Source organism: Chiloscyllium plagiosum, unplaced genomic scaffold (genome assembly GCF_037043375.1).
Source record: "Chiloscyllium plagiosum isolate Xiang-an unplaced genomic scaffold, Cpla_swu_hap1 HiC_scaffold_8, whole genome shotgun sequence".
Lineage (NCBI taxonomy): Eukaryota > Metazoa > Chordata > Chondrichthyes > Orectolobiformes > Hemiscylliidae > Chiloscyllium > Chiloscyllium plagiosum.
The window spans coordinates 59,441,913-59,461,038 of NW_028270146.1; the positions used below are offsets into that span (position 1 = coordinate 59,441,913).

Consider the following 19,126-nt stretch of genomic DNA (forward strand, 5'->3'; position numbering starts at 1 on the left):
ATGATTACTGTAATAGTGCCTTTCTTACATGCATTTTCTGTCTCCTGATTAACTTTCTTCTGCACATCCTGGCTATTACTAGGAGGGCTGTACACAACTCCCATCAGGGTCTTTTTTCCATTGCAGTTCCTGAACTCCACCCGAACTTCACTTTCCAACTATGTGACTTCTTACTAAGAGGGCAACTCCACACCCAACCTCCTCCCCTCCCCCCCACCCCCCCCCGCCCCACCCCCAACCTAACCCGCTGCCCATCTGCCTGTCTTTATGATAGGATGTGTATCAATTGGATATTTCATCCCCAGCCCTGATCCCCTTGCAGCCACATCTCTCTATGATACCTACAATATGGTTCCTGCCAATTTCAATCTGCACTATAAGCTCATTTACCTTGTTTTATGTAATGTATGCATTTAAGAACTACATCCTCAGTCCTATGTTGATTACCCTCTTCCTACAGTTGTCCCCTTATCTGCTGTGTCTGAAGATAGATTTCTAACCCTTTAAAACTCTCTGTTCCATTACTCATTCTGGAAATTTAAATAACCTCTGCTGAGCACCCCACTTCCCAACCCCACCCTTTAACGTTTTCCATAACTTTCCACGTAACTGAACTTACCAGTTGAGAGGATTTGGTTCTGCTTTCTAATTTAGCCCATAGCTGATCACGATCCCTCAGCAGAACCTCTTTCTACTTGTATTATCGATACCTACATGGACATGACTACTGGATCTTTCCCCTTCCATGACAAGTTTCCTCTGCAGTCTAGATGAGTTATTGTGAACCCCAGCATGAGGCAGGTAATACAGCCTTTGGGCTGATCACAAAAACAGTGTCTAATCCGCTAACTATACTATCTCTAATTACAACCACATTTCTCTATTCTTCTCCTCTTGAATGGCTTCCTGTACCACAGTGCTATGGTTAGTTTGCTCATCCTCCTTAAAGCACTTGCACTCATCCACACAGGGAACAAGAATCTCAAACCTGCTGGATAAGCTCAAGGGCTGAGGCTCATTCAGCATCACCTCCTGGATCCCTCTATGTAGCTTGGCCTGTGGTCACATCCTCTTGTCCCTGACCACACAATAAATTCGAGGTAGTTAATCTATGGGGTGTGACTGTCTCTTGAAACAGAGTCCAAGTAATTGTTCCTCATATCTGATATGTCAGTGTTCGAAGCTCAGACTCCAGCTCATCAACTCTGTGCCAGAGTTCCTCAAGCAACCAACATTACTACTGATGTGGTCAGTGTGAACCACAATTGTGTCCCCCAGCTCCCACATCATGCAGTTACAACACATTGCCAGGCCCTGTATCTCTATTTTAATTACTGAGTTCTTCATTTGGTTTCTTTTTAAAAATCATACTCTTCTTTTAGTTTGTTGCATGTAAATACTTCTGATATTATCTTTCAATCTGAAAGTAACCTATAATGGATAGTTAAATTAATTGTTATCACTAAACCAACGAACTTACAGTTTACCTGTGACGTCACTATTTTGTGTTGGGCCCTGGTCCTGCGGTTCAATATATCCTCATGGAAAATGTTTCAAACTATGAGCCAGAAAAAAAGGAAAAAAATACTTCTTCCCCTGTGCACCAATGTGATCTCTCTTTCCTGACCATGCAAAGCTTACTGATCTCATGCAAAGTTCAACTCCTTCATTTCCATTTTCCCATAACGGAGTTGTTCCCAATCCATCACCCTAACTTCACCAAAAACAGTGAAAACACTTTTTAAGTACACACACTGATGCATTGCTTTTAAAATTACATTGACAGAGTACAGCATCTGAGGAAACTGGCAACCAGTACCAATAGCATCACTTCTCATTTGCCATGAGCAATTCAATAACAGAATCCCATTCCAATTTGATAATTTAGAGAAATGTTTAATATAAACCTTGTTGAAACACAATGAAATATGCAAGTAAAAATGCAAGTGGAGTGAATGTTTTCTCATATTAATCAGATTAGAAACAGTGTAAATAGCTGATGTTCTCAGGAAAACAGAAATTAGAGATAATATTGTTCATCAACCATGTGCTCACTCACCCCTACTGGCTCCCAGTCAAGCAATGCCTTGGTTTTAAAACTGTCATCCTTGTTTTCAAATCTCTCCGTGGTATCATCCTTTCCTCTCTTTAATCTCCACTGTTTCCACAATCCATAGAGCACTTTCAACTCCAACCTCTTGGGCACTCTGATTTTAATTGTTTCACCACTGGTGGTCTTACCTTCAGCTGCTTAGGCACTAGAAATAGCTTCATAAACTTTTCTCTCAACCTCTTTCTTCCTTTAAGACACTCATTAATAAAAAGTACACTTCAGCCAAGCTTCTAATCTGCTGCACAAACTGCACTTTATATTTTCTTTATACTTTATGTCTGAAGTGCCTGGGTTTATATAATTGTAAGAAAGGTACTACACAAATATAAAGTTGCTATTATTATCCTTCTCTTCTATAAAGTGTGTTGTAGTTCTTAGTATCATTAATTATCAGTCTGTATCCAAATGCAGCAAGATCTGGACAATGATGGGGTACTTAGTGGCTTGGGCTACTTAGTGGCAAGTAACATTTGTGCCACACAAGTACCAGACAATAAACATCCAACAAGACACAATCCATTCAACACAATACAATCTGTAAACCCCTCAAAATCAACATCTTCGCAGTCACCATTGATAAGACACTTAAGTGGACCAGCCACATAAATTCTATCTATAATCACTGGTCAGTGACTGGGCATCCTGCAATGGTTGGATTTAAACCTATGTTCCTGGAGGATTAGTTTGGTGTCTGGATTAAAATTAGTATCACTAACCCTCTGCCAACTTGTTTCACATTTTAATAGCATTTATATCTGGATTGCTATTGTAAGACTATTAGACCAAATGCTTTTTTTCTTTTCACAATACATGTACTGTATTTCGTGATTCTAATTAAATCACGAAAAGGTCCGAACACCATTGAATCTAATGTGACTTAAACCATATCAAGTTCTTTGCAGAGATTATAATCATAATTAGATGAAGTTTTATTTTTGTTACACCTAATTAGTTTGTCCAATTATGAATTATATATGGTATTTAATATTGTTTAAAGAAAATTGTTCCAGGGATCATTTATATTAAAATAAAATCATGAGATTTACTGAAAGTTTTGGTAAATGGTAAGTAATGATAAATGGATTCCACTCATCATTGTGATTGCATAAAGTATCTTGGGTGTGTATGTATAACTCGTACCAATAGCATCAAACTCAATATTATCCATATCTCTAAGAACTAATCTTTTTAAATAAAGAGCAGCATGATGTCCATCTGTTGACAAGATACAACTTTACAATGCGAAGAATCATGGGTATTCAGTTCTTCCACACGAATGACTGACCTGATACTGGTATGGCCAAGCTTTGAAATCATAGTACACATGGTGAGCTGTTAGGGAGCAGTTACAAGCTTAACAGTGAGACAGAGGCAAACATATTGCACATTCATCCTGAAATGTGTGTTGGATGAAAGGCTACTTAAGAAAACATGCCTAATAAAAGCAAAATACTCAAGACATCTGGCAGTATTTGTGCAGAGAGAAGCAAGAGTTAACATAACATGACTTTGTAACTCTTCTTCAGAAAACATGCCTGCCAATATTGCAATGAACACCATTCATTCGTCACTCTTAAAATGCTGAGGGTTTTCAACTCTGAAAAGGAAACAAACAATCTGACGTTGCCCTGAATAAATGATTGGCAACATGTTCGTGGAGTCTTTATCTGTGGCTTCTTTCATGAATTTTATACCAATATAGATAAAACAAAATGAGACTGTTAGGCATTGCTTAAAATTGTGACATATTCATTACCAACTTGACAAAGACTGTTTAAGGAACCCTTATTGCTTAGTAGCATTGTCTCCAAAAGCATTAACAGTTGGCTATAGCAATATTATCACATAACATCTGGTCATTCCAATTTGTCAGGATGAATTTCTAGTGAAATTAAAGTGAGGTTGCTCCTATGAGGTAAATTTCTATCAAACAAGACTTTATGTCACAAATAACATTTGCAACCTCAATAACTTCTCATTAAAAGAAAGATCACTTGCATCAGAAACAACATGTAGCAAAAAGCAGTGACATCCTTTGTCCCCTGACTCCAGTGCAGCTTCAGACATTTGTATTGCATCAAAACATTATTCGTACTTAAAACTCATCCTCTGAGCTGTCAGCTAACAGCATCACCCGGTCCTGCATGCTTGTGAAATCTTTAGGCTGAAATTTTAAACAAAGACATTAGTAGTATTGTACAGTAATTACCATATGCATATAATAAAAATACATTTTAATAAGGACATGTAATTGAGACAACACTGTCATGACATTAGCAATAATAAGTATACCTATTGTTCTGTGTAGGCAATTTGGCAACCAATGTGCTCATAGTGATGTCCTATAAATGGCAATTAAGTAATCATGTAACCCATTTTGGTGTTGACTGGAGGAATCAGTATGGTCAGAAAATCCAGAGGAACTCATCAGCTCTTTTTTGACTATTGTCATAAAATCTAAACAATCGTATCCAAAAGACAATGTAGCACTCTTTCAGTTCTGCACGGAAGTATTTAGCCAAGATAAGAACTGAAGCCCTTGTGGGAGGATTGAATTTTCGAGGCAATAGTTCTCCAATTTAGCTAAGCTGTGGAGTGCAGGTTCATAGTTCCTTGAAAGTGGAGTCATAGGTAGACAGGATAGTGGTATGTTTGTCTTTATTGGTCAGTGCATTGAGTATAGGAATTGGGAGGTCATGTTGTGGCTGTACAGGTCATTGGTTAGGCCACTATTGAAATTCGCATGTAATTCTGATCTCCCAGCTACAGGAAAGATGTTGTGAAATTTGAAAGAGTTCAAAAAAGACTGACAAGGATGTTGCCAGGGTTGGACAGTATGAGCTATAGGGAGTGGCTGAGTAGGCTGGGGCTATTTTCTGTGGAGTGTCAGAGGCTGAGGGGTGGCCTTATAGAGGACTATAAAATCATGAGGGACATGGTTAGGGTAAGGTCTTTTCTCCAGGGTGGGGGTGTCCAAAATTATAGGCCGTAGCTTTAAAGTGAGAGGGGCAAGATTTTAAAGGGGCATAAGGGGCAACTTATTCACACAGAGGGTACCGCGTGTATGGAATGAGCTGACAGAGGAGTTGATGGAGGCTAGTACAATTACAACATTTAAAAGGCATCTGGACGGATACATGAATAGGAAGGGTTTAAGAGGGATATGGGCCAAATGCTGAAAAATGGGACTAGGACAGTTTAGGATATCTGATTGGCATGGACAAGTTGGACCGAAGAGTCTGTTTCCTTGCTGTACAATTCTATGACTCGATGACTGTAAATGGATAGAAATCTGGAAGAGCTCCTGTGGTGCAATGATAGTTTCTCCGCCTCTGAGCTAGGAGGACTTGGTTTGAGTCCCACCTACTCGAGAGTCATAACATGCCTGGACAGGCTGTTTTAAAAAAAACTAAGTAGAGAATTGTGTGCAAAAGATCAGCAATTTCTCACTATACAATGCTAATGTACATGTCTCTTCACTAACAGTACCATTGGGAAAATATGCCCCATAATGTCCAAAAGATCCCAATTGTACATGAAGTGGACAGCAGTAATTTTCTCATTTTATTATCACTAAAACTCTTCACATTATACAAATCCAATTTAAATCAATTTGGGTTCATTAAAATTAAAATTCTGTTCACATACTTAATTATTAAATCCAGCAGAGTAAACTAATCGAAGAGCCACTAGTTATGTATCAATTTTTTGACATTTGAAGAACAAATAGAGCAAATCATTTGAAACCATGAAAATTAATACAGAACTCTGACATCACATTACCTTCTTCCTTTTATAAAAACTTACATTTTGAATGACACATTTCATAACCTCAGGACATTCCACAGAATCTTCTAAAAATTGGTTCTGGAATCTAAGCAATTGTGGCCCATACCTCATTACCCTTGAGAAGACTATGGTGAGCCATCTTCTTGAATTGCTGCATGGTGATGTCAAATGGCTGTTGGCACTGGATGCTGAAAAAGCTGACAACATTACTTACAGGACTTATACATTTGATGGGAAGGTCCCGGGGAGTGTTGCCAAACAAAAAGAAACCTTGGGGTGCAGGTTCATAGCTCCTTGAAAGGGGAGTCGCAGGTAGACAGGATGAAGGCGGCCTTTGGTTTGCTTGCCTTTATTGGTCAGTGCATTGAGTATAAGAGTTGGGAAGTCTTGGTACAGCCATACAGGACATTGGTTAGGCCACTTTTGGAATACTGCATTCAGTTCTGGTCTCCCTGCTATAGGAAAAATGCTGTGAAACTCGGAAGGGTTCAGAAAAGATTTACAAGGATGTTGCCAGGGTTGGAGGGTTTGAGCTGTAGGGAGAGGCTGAATAGGCTGGAGCTATTTTCCCTGGAGTGTCAGAGGCTGAGAGGGAGGGAAAACCTTATAAAGGTTTATAGAATCATGACAAGGTGAATAGCCAAGGTCTTTTCCCCAAGGTAGGAGAGTCCAAAGGTAGAGGGCATCTGAGAGGGGGAAGATTTAAAAGAGACCTGAGAGACAATATTTTCACGCAGACGATAATGCATGTATGGAATGAGCTGCCAGTGGAAGTGGAGGAGGCTGGTATAATTGCAACTTTTAAAAGGCAACTGGATGGGTATAAGAATAGGAAGGGTTTAGTGGGATATGGGCCAAATGGGACTAGATTACTTTAGGATATCTGGTCGGCATGGATGGTTTGGACCGAAGGGTCTGTTTCCATGCTGTACAGCTCTATGACTCTACTGTAAAAATAAAGTTTCATGCTCTAAATCTACCCATGGCATAAGCCAACAGTTCCAGTACAGCTGCAGCACTGGCACCTACCCAACAATGTAGAGATTTGCCTAAATATGACCTCAAAAAGCAAGAAAAATCCAATGCAGTCTATTGGCTGTATAACTCTATGACACCCCAACCAATATACTCATAGTCATTAGCAAAGGACTGGAATGTCTTGTGAACAGTGCTATCATTCAGTACTTACTCACCAATAATCTGTTCACTGATGCTTAGCTTTGATTATAACACAGCCGATCAGCTCCTGAGAGGAACTGATCATTCTTTATATCAAGGCATCATTTGACCCACTATGACATCAAGCAGCTCAAGCAAACCTGGAATTAGTGGGAATCCAGAGGCAGAAGGGTTCTCTCCTCTGATTGGAGTATATCTAACACAAAGAATGGATGTGGTTACTGGAGTCTCTAGGACATCTCTGCAGGAGTTCCTCAGGGCAATGTCCTAGGCCCAACCATCGTCAGCTGCTTCAACAATGACCTTCCTTCCATGATAAGGTCAAAAATGGTCACTGATGATTGAACAAAGTTCAGCATCATTTAGGACTCCTCAGATCCTGAGATATCTGTGCTTATATGCAGCATGACAACAACATTCAGGTTTGGGCTGAAAACTGATGAATAATATTCAAGCCACACAAGTGCCAGGCAATGACCATCCTTAAAAGGGAGAATCTAACCAGCTCCTCTTGACATTCAATAGTAGTTCCATCACCAAATACCCAACTGCCAACATCCTGGGGACTACTACTGCCAAGAAACTCTACTGAAGCAGTTACTTAATTAATATGCCTTCAATAACATCAGAATACGGGGTTTCTGTAGTAATTCACTTCCTAGCCTCCTAAAGCCTACCATCTGTGAGGTACAAGTCGGAAGTATGATGGTAGGCTTTCTATTTGCCTGAATGGTAGCAGCTTCAATAACAAACCAGAAAGCTCAATGGCAACCTAAACAAAGCAACCAACTCGATTGATACCCTTTCCACCATCTTTAACTTTCATTCCCTCCACGACTGGCATACAGTAACAGCAAGGAGAAAGTGAGGACCGCAGATGCTGGTGACCAGAGTTGAAAAATGTGATGCTGGAAAAGGGCAGCAGGTCAGGCAGCATCCAAGGAGCAGGAAAATCGAAGTTTCGGGCAAAGGCCCTTCTTCAGGACCTATCCCACTGTGTATCCTGGACCCATCCCATTGTTGTGTGAAAATGCTTTGCTCTCATCACATTTGCTATGTTTGTAAGTCATTTGAAATCTGTGTCTTTTCATTTTTAATCCTTTTACCAGTGGGAACAGTTCCTATCTACTCTATCTAGACCTCTCAATTTTGAGAACTTCTTCCAAATCTCCTCTGAGCTGTCTTCTCTCCACAAAAGACTGTTTAAAGAACAATCCCAACATCTCCAAACAACACTGAACTGAAGTTTCACATTTCTGGAACAATTCCTGCAATTCTCTTCTGTACGCTCTCCAATATGTTCATATCCATCCTATGGTTTGGAACCTAGAACTATACACAATGCACCACTGAGATCTAACAAGAGTTAAGCCTTCTTTCAGCATTTCCTCCATCCTTCTGTATTCTATTCTGCTACTAATAAGCCCAGGATACTGTATGTTTTATTTACTGCTTTCTCCACTGATCCTGCCACCTTCAATAATCTAAGCACATAAACACCTAGGTCCTCTACTCCAGCATACCTTCAAGAACTGTACTCCTTCTTTTATATTGCCCATGTTCATTCTATCAAAATGAATCACATCACAATTCTCAGTCACCAATCTGCCCACTCCACCAAACCACCAAGTGGTCCTTTTGAAATTCTACATGTCCTCCTCACACTTTATAATGTTTCCAAATTTTGTATCATCTGCAGCCTTGACAGTGCTCCTTTTACGCCACTGCACACTTTTTTTCTTCATCTTAATTTCTATCTCCTTTGTCATCCTATCATTACACTCACCATTTCTTTTTGAGTGAACATACTGTGAATATGCATAAACCATTTCCTTTTTGAAGGTAGCCCCTTGTTATGGTAGTTTTTCTAGCCAATCTTTTGTTCCACTCTAACTGGTCCAGCTCCATGCTTTCTCCAGTGAAAACAGCTTTCTCATAGTTAATGATGCTTACTCTGAATTGCCTATTATGCTTTTCAAATCATTCATTCAAAACCTTACCATGCAATGGTCATTGCTTCCTAAATGGTCCCCCTCTTCAACCAAGTGTCCAGGTAATTCCAAAGTCTAGATCCAACAGTTCATCCTGTTTTGATGAAATGGCTATGTACTGCTGTGGAAAACTTATCTGAACATAATCTAGGAATATTTGCTCTTCTACACACTTTATATTAACATGTCCCAAACTATATTTGGGTAGTTAAAGTACTCCATTATAACTACTCAATAATATTTTCATATCTTTGTAATTTCCCTGCAGAATTGTTTCCACTAGTTGACGGTCCACAGACTACACTGAGCAATGTAACTGCATCAGTTTTGTACCTTAGCTCTAGTCAAATTGATTCAAAGGACTGAACACTTAACGACACCCTCTTTTACAAGTACTGCAAATCCCATCTTCTCCAAAACTGTTGTTGGAAAATAGGGTCCCCTTTAAACAGACTTCTTTCCTTGTACTTCTGATGAAGTTTAACTGCTCTTTTAGTAGTAATTAGCCTCCCAAAAACAGATAGAACAGAACTGTAGATGCTAAAATCTCAAACAAAAATTGCTGGAGAAACTCAGCAAGTCTGGCAACAGGAATGGAGAGAAAACAGAGTTAACATTTGAGTTCAGCGACCCTTTGTCAGCTAGGAAAAGGGGTAGATATGACCGAGAAAAAAGCTGATAATGTAGAGAAGCACGTCATGGGCTAGGGTGTGGGGATGGTTGAAGTACGTTGAGGAAATTCAGAAAGTACACAATGTTCAAAGTCTAAAATTAAAAGAAATGAAACAAAGAACTATGGATAATGGAAATCTGAAACAATAACAGAAATTACTGGAGAAACTTAACAGGTCTCACAACATCTGTGGGAAGAAAGCACAGTTAAAATTTGAGTCCAGTGACTCATCAAATGAAGAGTGATTGAGGACAAAACATTGTGTATTTTCAAGAAGGTGGCAGACATAGCTTTTAGGGCTAAAATGGATCAAGGGGGAGAAAGAGGGTGGGTTTAAGGTATTGAGCTCCAATGGCCACCATGATCATACTGAATGGCCAGGCAGGTCGAAGGAGTTGAAAGGACTCCTCTGTTTCTCTGTAAGTTTGATGCTATCTTCTTTGATTAACCATGGCCAGTTTATCTTCTTCCTAGGATCCCTCTGTCTCACTTGGTTATATATTTGTTGTGAGTCATAAAACTACTTAATCCTTTCCCTGTCCACTCTGCCCACATCTCTGTGTAATCCTTCCTTATGTTTAGCACAGTTACTTCCAACCTAAGTTCCTCATCAAACTAAATGCTAAGTTTTACCTTGTTACAGCCACTGTTCCCAAGAACCTTTTACTCGGATCATTTATTACACCTAACTCATTATCATTTCCAAAACAGTCTAATCCCTGGTTCAATACACAACATATTGTTCCAGGAAACTGTCCTGAATACACTTCATAAATTCTTCCTTGTTATTACTTTTGCCAATTTGATTTTCTTAATCTACATGAAGAATAAAAAGGCACCCATGATTAATCATAGAATCCCTACAGTTTGAAAGCAGTCCAGTCACATCTATCCACAAAACAGCATCTCAACTCCCACCCCTTCTAACCAACCATCTATTTCCCATGGCTAATTCACCTAGCCTGCATGTCCCTGGAAATTATGGCCAATTTAGCATGACCAATCCACCTAACCTGCACACTTTTAGACTGTGGGAGGAAATTGGAGCACCCGGAGGAAATCCATGTAGACACAGGGTGAATATGCAAACTTCACACAGATAGACAATCACCTGAGGGTAAAACCAAACCTGGTTCCCTGACACTGAGGCAGTTATGGTAACCACTAAGCCACTGTGCCACCTTGCTTTACTAAGGTACTGCCTTTCTTTCACATGCCTTCATAATCTCCTGCTTTATTCTCTACCCTACAGGGCAGTTACTGCTGAAGAGCCTATAGACTATTAGCACCGGTGTCTTTTCCCCCTTATTAACTCTTAACTCTACCGATATGGAGTTTGCATCATCAGATCCCGGATAATTTCATCCTATCACACTTATTCCATCCCATACTAACTCCAATATCCTTCCCTTCCTGCCCATTCTCCTTTCTAAAGAAATGTCACATAACCCTAAATATTTAGTTTCCAGCTTTGATCTCCTTGTAACCACATCTCCATAATGGTTATAAGATCATACCTATTAACCCCTACTTCTGCTATCAATACCTACATTTTATTCCAAACATAATGCTCATTTAAGAGACATTAACTCTGCCTTTTCACCATTTTTACCCCTCTGATGTTCTTGCTTTTTTAAATGTTTTGATACTCATTATACTCACTTTCTGCCCCACTTTGGGTATTATTACCAAAATAGTTGCCCTGTAAGGTCACCATATCCATTTGCCTAGTATGTTTACATTTACACCCTCCTAAATCCTTTGGTTCTCATATCTGCCCCATCTACAGTCACAGCTCAGACCACTCACCCCTCTCCCACTCAGCTCACAAACACCTTGTGGCACACAAATGGTCAAGGTGGAAGGATAAATATTAAGATCTCTGCTTGACCTCACAGTTTGATTTGCTTGGTCGGCTATGATTCAGTTGGCAGCACTCTTGCCTATGGGTTAGAAGACTGTCTTTTTATGTAGATAAGATAAACAGAAGCCCCATCTACTTTCTCAAGTGGACGTGTTGCCAAGAAGAGCAGGGGAATTATCTTGGCTAATATTTATCCTTCCAATAATGATTATTAAAAGCAATTATCTAATCATCATTACGTTGTTGTTTGCAGGAACTTGCTGAGCATAAAGTGATTTCCATACTCCTTACAACTTTTAAAGTGGCTGGAAGTACTTTTGGACATTGTGGTTGTGAAAGGTGCCTGAGAAGTATGCAAGTCTTTGTGTCTTTTCAATCAATTTGCATGTAGAATAAATGATCTGTTTTTCCATTTGAGATGAAATTTTGAACATTATCATGTGGCTCAGTTTAATGAACCTTCAGAAATGGGAATGATAGATTGACATGATATCTAATGTTGGGGGCCAAATAAATAACCAAAGCAAACAAAGGAAAGGTATGATCTGTTACAGAGTGCATTGTAGGTTTCTCAAGATACTTTTCTGGCAGTTACCTTTGTTTCACGTCTTTTGAAAACACTTTTCCTCTTCCGATTCATCACCTTGAAACTATAGAGAGCTCCTAGGATGAAGAGTGCCCCTGCCACGCCAACAGCTACAGGCACTAGCATCCCAGACATATAACCAGCCTGCAATCATACAAAAGGTTTAAAAATGTGTCATGACACTTAGTCACTACTTTCCCTGCAGTTTAATTTTGGATAGTGAAATATTTTATTCCGAACTTTCAGGTTTTAATTCTGAAATGTATATAATTTTGTTCAGATTCTATTCAATTTACAACACAGACTCAAAAGTCAAATATGTTAACCCAGACTCTGGTAGAAATAACATTGAGATTAACAGCATTCAGCAAGATTTAAGAGTAAATCAAACCACAATTGTCAGCATCTACATTTGTGTAGTTAAGTATAGGTGATCTCTTAGTTACCTGGCTTCTCCACGACCTTCATTATGTTGCTATCTTGCTCAGACTCACCAATTGAAACAAATGCAAAAGGTTTATAACTGTGCTACCAATGTGACTGACAGACAGACACACACACCCACCCACAGGATAATTATTTCTGTCCTTTCAACTATAATGGAACTAAGCAGTGTTTAAAACAGTAAGAATGAAAAGACAAATGTGACTTCTTTTAAATGATTCTTTAACATTGCAGAACATCAAAATGCGAGACAGCTCAGTGCTGAACTGAAGCATGGAATAAGTGTATGGGCCCAAATCAAAAATCATCCCAAGGCACTTACTTTGTCTTTGATTTTCTCCAGCCAGTTTCTTACTGAAAAAGGAATAGATTAAAATAGTTGTATTACTGAATATAAATATTATTTGATGCAAATATTAGAGAATGGTGAATTTCTTTATTTTATGCCAAAATTTACTGAAAACATCATTAGAACATGTCAGTGGCTTTAACACTGAATCAGAAATGGCATAGCCAATGGCTAATAGATTGATTTTGCACATTGCTTAATTGGAAAATAATTCTGATTGCCTGAGAGTGCCTATAAACCCTAATCTTATATTGCATTAACAAATAATAGTCAGCAAAGACCTTGCTATTACTAGGTTAAAATATTCTTCCCCTCAAGTTTAAAATTATAAAATTATTACTCAGAAATTAGGCTTATTTAATTATTTCAGAACTAACACATTGAAGATAACTTGTAACAGAATTTGTAAAGATGCTTTGAGTGTTTCTTAATAACTCAATTTGTCTTTCATTTTGTACCTAAAGACCAGAGGTACAGATGATTTCACTACCTCAATAAGTAAAATGGAGAAAGTTAATGAGATATAAGCACTCACCGTTAGGCATCTGCCATCCTTACTCAGTTATACTTTATTGAGGTGACAATTAGATTCTTGAGGGAGACACTGTATGCTCTCTTACACAAGGTGAATCAGATTATTGTCTTCAATTTACTTGCCCAGATGAGCAGTACTGCAAGATTCAGGACCATAATTTTACACTGTGGTCCAATTCCAATCCATGCTACTATGAATCATTATCAGGATACTGAGAGATGGGAATAATTAGAATTGAGCACACCCTTTGGAGATGATCAACATAAGATTTAGCTCTTATACTGGTAGTATTGAAGTACCAGTCTCAATAACAACAAAATAACAGCAAATATTCCATTACTCTGCTCGTATTACAAGGGAATGATTACAATGGCAAATGTTGTACCTCACTGGCAGTGCTCTGGTCAATAATGCACTTCTTGCTGTGTTCAACTCTATGCCTTTGAAGTGAGGAATTATAACTATGTTTATGGGTCTGAGGATTCTCTTTCAATGGATTTTGTTGCACTCTAAATATGAATAATGAGGCATCAGAAGGAAACATTTTAAAGAAGCACATAAAATCATATTGCTGAGAGATCTTCAACACCAGTATTTTTCAGTTTAAGTAACAGTAGTGTGAACAGTGGTGGTGCAGCAAAATTTGCAATCAGCATTAATTTGAATGGAGTTGTGGCAATGATATTTGCTTTCTAGCTACTTTTGCTGAAGATTAACAACAATGTGACCCAGAAATTATCAGGTAGCATAAGCGATGATATAAATTATTCACAGCATTATTGCCAAGAATGGCTGTACAAGAATAACACGTTCAGAGATGTATCTTTTTTACGGCACAAATTTACAACAGTTTATCTGCATTTTAAAAGCTATCAAGCCTTTATATATTTGATCAAAATGCTGGTGCTTCTGAAATCCAATCATCTACAGTTAATTAGTGAGAATTGCTGAGTATTGACTGCAAATTACATAATTCATTATTTGAAAATGAATTCAAAGGACACATTTGCACTCATATAATTCTGTACTAATTGAAGTTGGTGTACACAAAGTGTAAAAATAATGAATTCCCTTTTCTGGAATCAAAACACTGCTGTAGTCATCAGCAAAGGTCCATGTAAGTGGAAGACACCACTGAACTTAAATCATTGGCCATGAAACCTGACCTCATTTTACTCAGTTTTTCAGTGTGACAAATGCTGTTTTACCTGCAAAATGGCAAAAGTTGTCATGTTAGAGAGAGAGAATGTTCATGCATGCAGGAAGCCTCCAGAAGAATAAGGTAGGATAGTCAGATCAAGACAGTAATTGGTATATGACTCTATTTGACAGCAGGCCTGCCAGTTGGAGCTTAACACTTCAATGATAATCTCTCATAACATCACATAGCTGAACACAACATTCAGTGGCAGAAACAACATCCCTTATCCCATCCACATCACCAAAGCTTTGAAAGGATTATCAAATTAAATAACAGGTTGGTTATTGATTGAGTGCTATTAATTCTTGCTATGATTTTTTGAAGTGCTTATTGGTTTCTGGAATAGTTTAAAATTGCTGACTAGGTGAAGCCTGCAACTCATGAGACTGAAACTTTGCCATTTTGCCATCAAACTCAACTGCAGCTAGATTACCTATTGGAGCACTGAGCTCACAATTATGTATATTTACTGGTACACTTAGGAGTGACCATGTCCAAGAATCAGTTTTTGTTGACTATAATGACAAAAACATTATTTGCTTTAGTTCAAAGCCTTTTTAAAAAAAAATCAAGGCACTGCACTACCCTTACAAGAATAAAGAAGCCCTTCTACAATGATATAATACTTTGGTGAGAGTACACCCAGAATATCGTGTACTTCATTGAATTCTTTATCTAAGGAAAAACATACTTGTCTTAGAAAAGATGCAACACGGGTTCACTAGATTAATTTTGGAGATTGTCAGTTCCTTTGTTACATACAAACATAGAAACATATGAGTCAGGAGAGGAGTTGGCCATTCAGCCCTTTGACCCAATTCTGCTATTCAATAAAATTTTATTGCAACCTGAAATCCACATTCCCACCTTCCCCTTATAACCTTTAACCTCTTGCTTAACAAGAATCTGCCTCTGCCTTAAAATTACTCAAGGACTCTGCTTTCATTGCTTTTTCACGGACAGTTCCAAAGATCTCAAAAAATTTCCCCCAAACTGTTAAATGGGCGACATCTGAATTTTATACAATAATAGCTAGTTTTAGATTTTAGCATAAGAAGAAACAACCTCTTCACATCCACCCTGTCAAGGTCCTTTAGGATCTTATATGTTTCAATCAAGTTACTTTTTACTCTAAACTCTAACGGGCAGGCTTAGACTATCTGATTTCTCATAAGACAATTCTCCCATTCAAAGTATTAGTCTACTAAACCATATCTGAACTGCTTCCAATGCATTAATATCCTTCCTTAAACAAAAAGGTAACCAATACTGTTTAGGGTGTAAGTTTGCTCGCTGAGCTGTAGGTTTGATATCCAGATGTTTCATTACCTGGCTAGGTAACATCATCAGTGGCTACCTCCAATTGAAGCGAAGCTGTTGTCTCCTGCTTTCTATTTATATGTTTGTCCTGGATTCCTCAAGAACAAACCACGACAAGCAGACCAAACACAACCAGAAACCCTAACCACCTTGCCATACATCAAAGAAGTTTCAGAAATGACAGCCAGACTACTAAGACCCCTTGGAATCCTAGTAGCACACAAACCCACCAACACTCTCAAACAAAAACTAACAAACTTAAAAGACCCAGTACAACCCATGGACAAAACCAACGTCGTCTACAAAATTCCATGCAAGGACTGCCACAAACATTACGTAGGACAAACAGGAAGAAAGTTAGTCACCAGGATATATGAACACCAGCTAGCCACAAAAAGACACGACCCTCTCTCCCTCGTAGCCCTACACATGGAGGAAAAAAAACACCATTTGGACTGGAACAACACATCTATGCTGGGACAGGCTAAGCAAAGACATGCCAGAGAATTCCTAGAGGCCTGGCACTCCAACCACAACGCCATAAACAAACACATAGATCGAGATACCATCTATCAACCCCTCAGAAAACGAACAGGAAATGACATCACCACAAACCCCAGGAACCCCATCCAGGACAAACATATAAATAGAAAGCAGGAGACAACAGCTTCGCTTCACTTGGAGGTCGCCACTGATGATGTTACCTAGCCAGGTAATGAAACATCTGGATATCAAACCTACAGCTCAGCGAGCAAGCCTACACCCTAAACTTCAATCTGAGCTACAAAACTTCACAAACCTTGCAATAACCAATACTGTGCCTTGTACCCTCATGTGATCTCACCAGTGTTTTAAAAAATTCTCAAGGTCAGGTTCGTAGGAGAGTAGTCTGACACAGAACAAACGACCAAGAGGCGAGTCTGCTAGAATATGGGCATTTTATTCCCCGCAGCGTCGCCACAACGGGTCTGGCTTATACTCACTCTACATGTTACCGGAACTGGGAGCCGTCAGTTCTCGTAGAGCGGTTGCCAACAACCCACGCTCGGCGGTTAAACGTAACCCCGGAGCAGACTCACCGAACTGGAGACTTTTCCAGCTGATATACTCTTTTCCAGATATAAACATTCATGTGAACAGCAGAGCAAGGCTAAAAAACACATTCCATTCTGGTTACATACAGATAAGAAGATTCACACGGGGAGGTGTGTAATAAGATTCACACGGGACTAAGCAACACCTCCATTCCGGTTAGATTCACACATGTATTGGGACATAATTTTTAACCGTTTCACCACATTCCACTGCTTGGAATTTTACACCACATTCCACTGCTTGGCCCAATACATGTGTTACATTATGCTTAATTCAGTTCAATTCGTTTCAGTTAATTTCAGTTCAGTCAATTCAGTGTAGTTCAATTCAGCTCAGTTCAGGTCTGTTCAGTTCAATTCAATTGTGTTCAATTCAGTTCCGTCCATTTCAATTCAATTTAGCTCAGTTCCATTTTGTTCCGTTCAATTTGATTCACTTCAGTTCCACTCAGTTCAGTTCAGTTCAATCCCATTCAATTCTGTTAACTCCGCTTACATGCCCACATCCTCCGCTGTACCCCAGGCAAGGGGTTCTTCGGCAGGACTGGGATCCTCTCTCAAACAAACTGCCACGTACATGCCCACATCCATGCCATCCCGGGACGGTCGGGACCTCCACAGTTTGTTCTTCTGGTTTCTTAGTCTTTTTCCAAAACATTGTTCTGTATCAAAATCTCTCCTCAATTGCGATTGACCCTGCTCGACTACGCCAAATGTTTTAAAAAATTCTCAAGGTCAGGTTCGTAGGAGAGTAGTCTGACACAGAACAAACGACCAAGAGGCGAGTCTGCTAGAATATGGGCATTTTATTCCCCGCAGCGTCGCCACAACGGGTCTGGCTTATACTCACTCTACATGTTACCGGAACTGGGAGCCGTCAGTTCTCGTAGAGCGGTTGCCAACAACCCACGCTCGGCGGTTAAACGTAACCCCGGAGCAGACTCACCGAACTGGAGACTTTTCCAGCTGATATACTCTTTTCCAGATATAAACATTCATGTGAACAGCAGAGCAAGGCTAAAAAACACATTCCATTCTGGTTACATACAGATAAGAAGATTCACACGGGGAGGTGTGTAATAAGATTCACACGGGACTAAGCAACACCTCCATTCCGGTTAGATTCACACATGTATTGGGACATAATTTTTAACCGTTTCACCACATTCCACTGCTTGGAATTTTACACCACAACCAGTGCCCTGCATAAGTGAAGAAAAACCACCCTCCTTTTGTATTCAATTTCTCTCACAATAAAAATTATTCTTTGAAATACTTGCTGTACCTGCAGACTAACTTTTTCACAATTCATGCATTCAGACATTGAGATCCTTCTGCATCTCAGCTGTGCAATCTCTCAACATTTAGATAGTATGCTTCTTTTATAGCTTTCCTCTCAAAATGGACCATTTCACACTTGCCACATTACACTCAACTTGCTACATCCTTACTCACTCACTTAACCAATTTATATATTTTTCTAACTTCTTTGTGTCCTCGTCCTAACTACATACTGCTATATTTTCATCACAAAATCTGGCAACCAAACCTTCCTTTCCTTCATCTAAGTAATTTGTATAAATGATAAACAGTTGAGCTTCCAGCAATCCCTCTAATACATTATATCTTGCCAACCTGAAAAAGAAACATTTACACCTATTCTCTGCATCACATTAGCCAGCCAATCACCAAACTAAGCTAATATGCTAACCACCGCCCCCCCCCCCCCCCCCCCTCCCCCAACATGACAACTGTTTTGATGTGGCACCTTACCAAATGCCTTCCACAAATATCAGTACAACCACTAGTTCCCCTTTGTCCACAGCATGTGTTAAGTCCTCAAAAGAACTCCAATCTATAACTTGGAATAATAGCTTCATGCTCTCTATCCATTCCAGTCTGTTAATCATTTTCCATATTAATACTTTTCTCATTAGCCTGAACTCTGATTTACCACATCTGTCCAAGTTTTGTTGATCTTATCAAAT

General features: G+C 39.2%; 1 protein-coding gene across 5 annotated transcripts in view; it reads right to left on the minus strand.

The window, feature by feature from the left end:
* Positions 1-234: 234 nt before the first annotated feature.
* The window catches only part of LOC122553636 (uncharacterized), a 112,620-nt gene continuing 93,728 nt past the window's right edge, over positions 235-19,126 (minus strand). For all 5 annotated transcript variants that reach the window (XM_087989887.1, XM_087989886.1, XM_087989884.1 and 2 more), the window contains 3 exons: positions 12,962-12,993; positions 12,205-12,339; positions 235-4,277 (listed from right to left, as the gene is read on the minus strand). In XM_087989887.1, the coding sequence (XP_087846013.1) occupies positions 4,209-4,277; positions 12,205-12,339; positions 12,962-12,993 (236 nt within the window). In that variant the 3' untranslated portion in view covers positions 235-4,208. The remainder of the gene's footprint in view (positions 4,278-12,204; positions 12,340-12,961; positions 12,994-19,126) is intronic.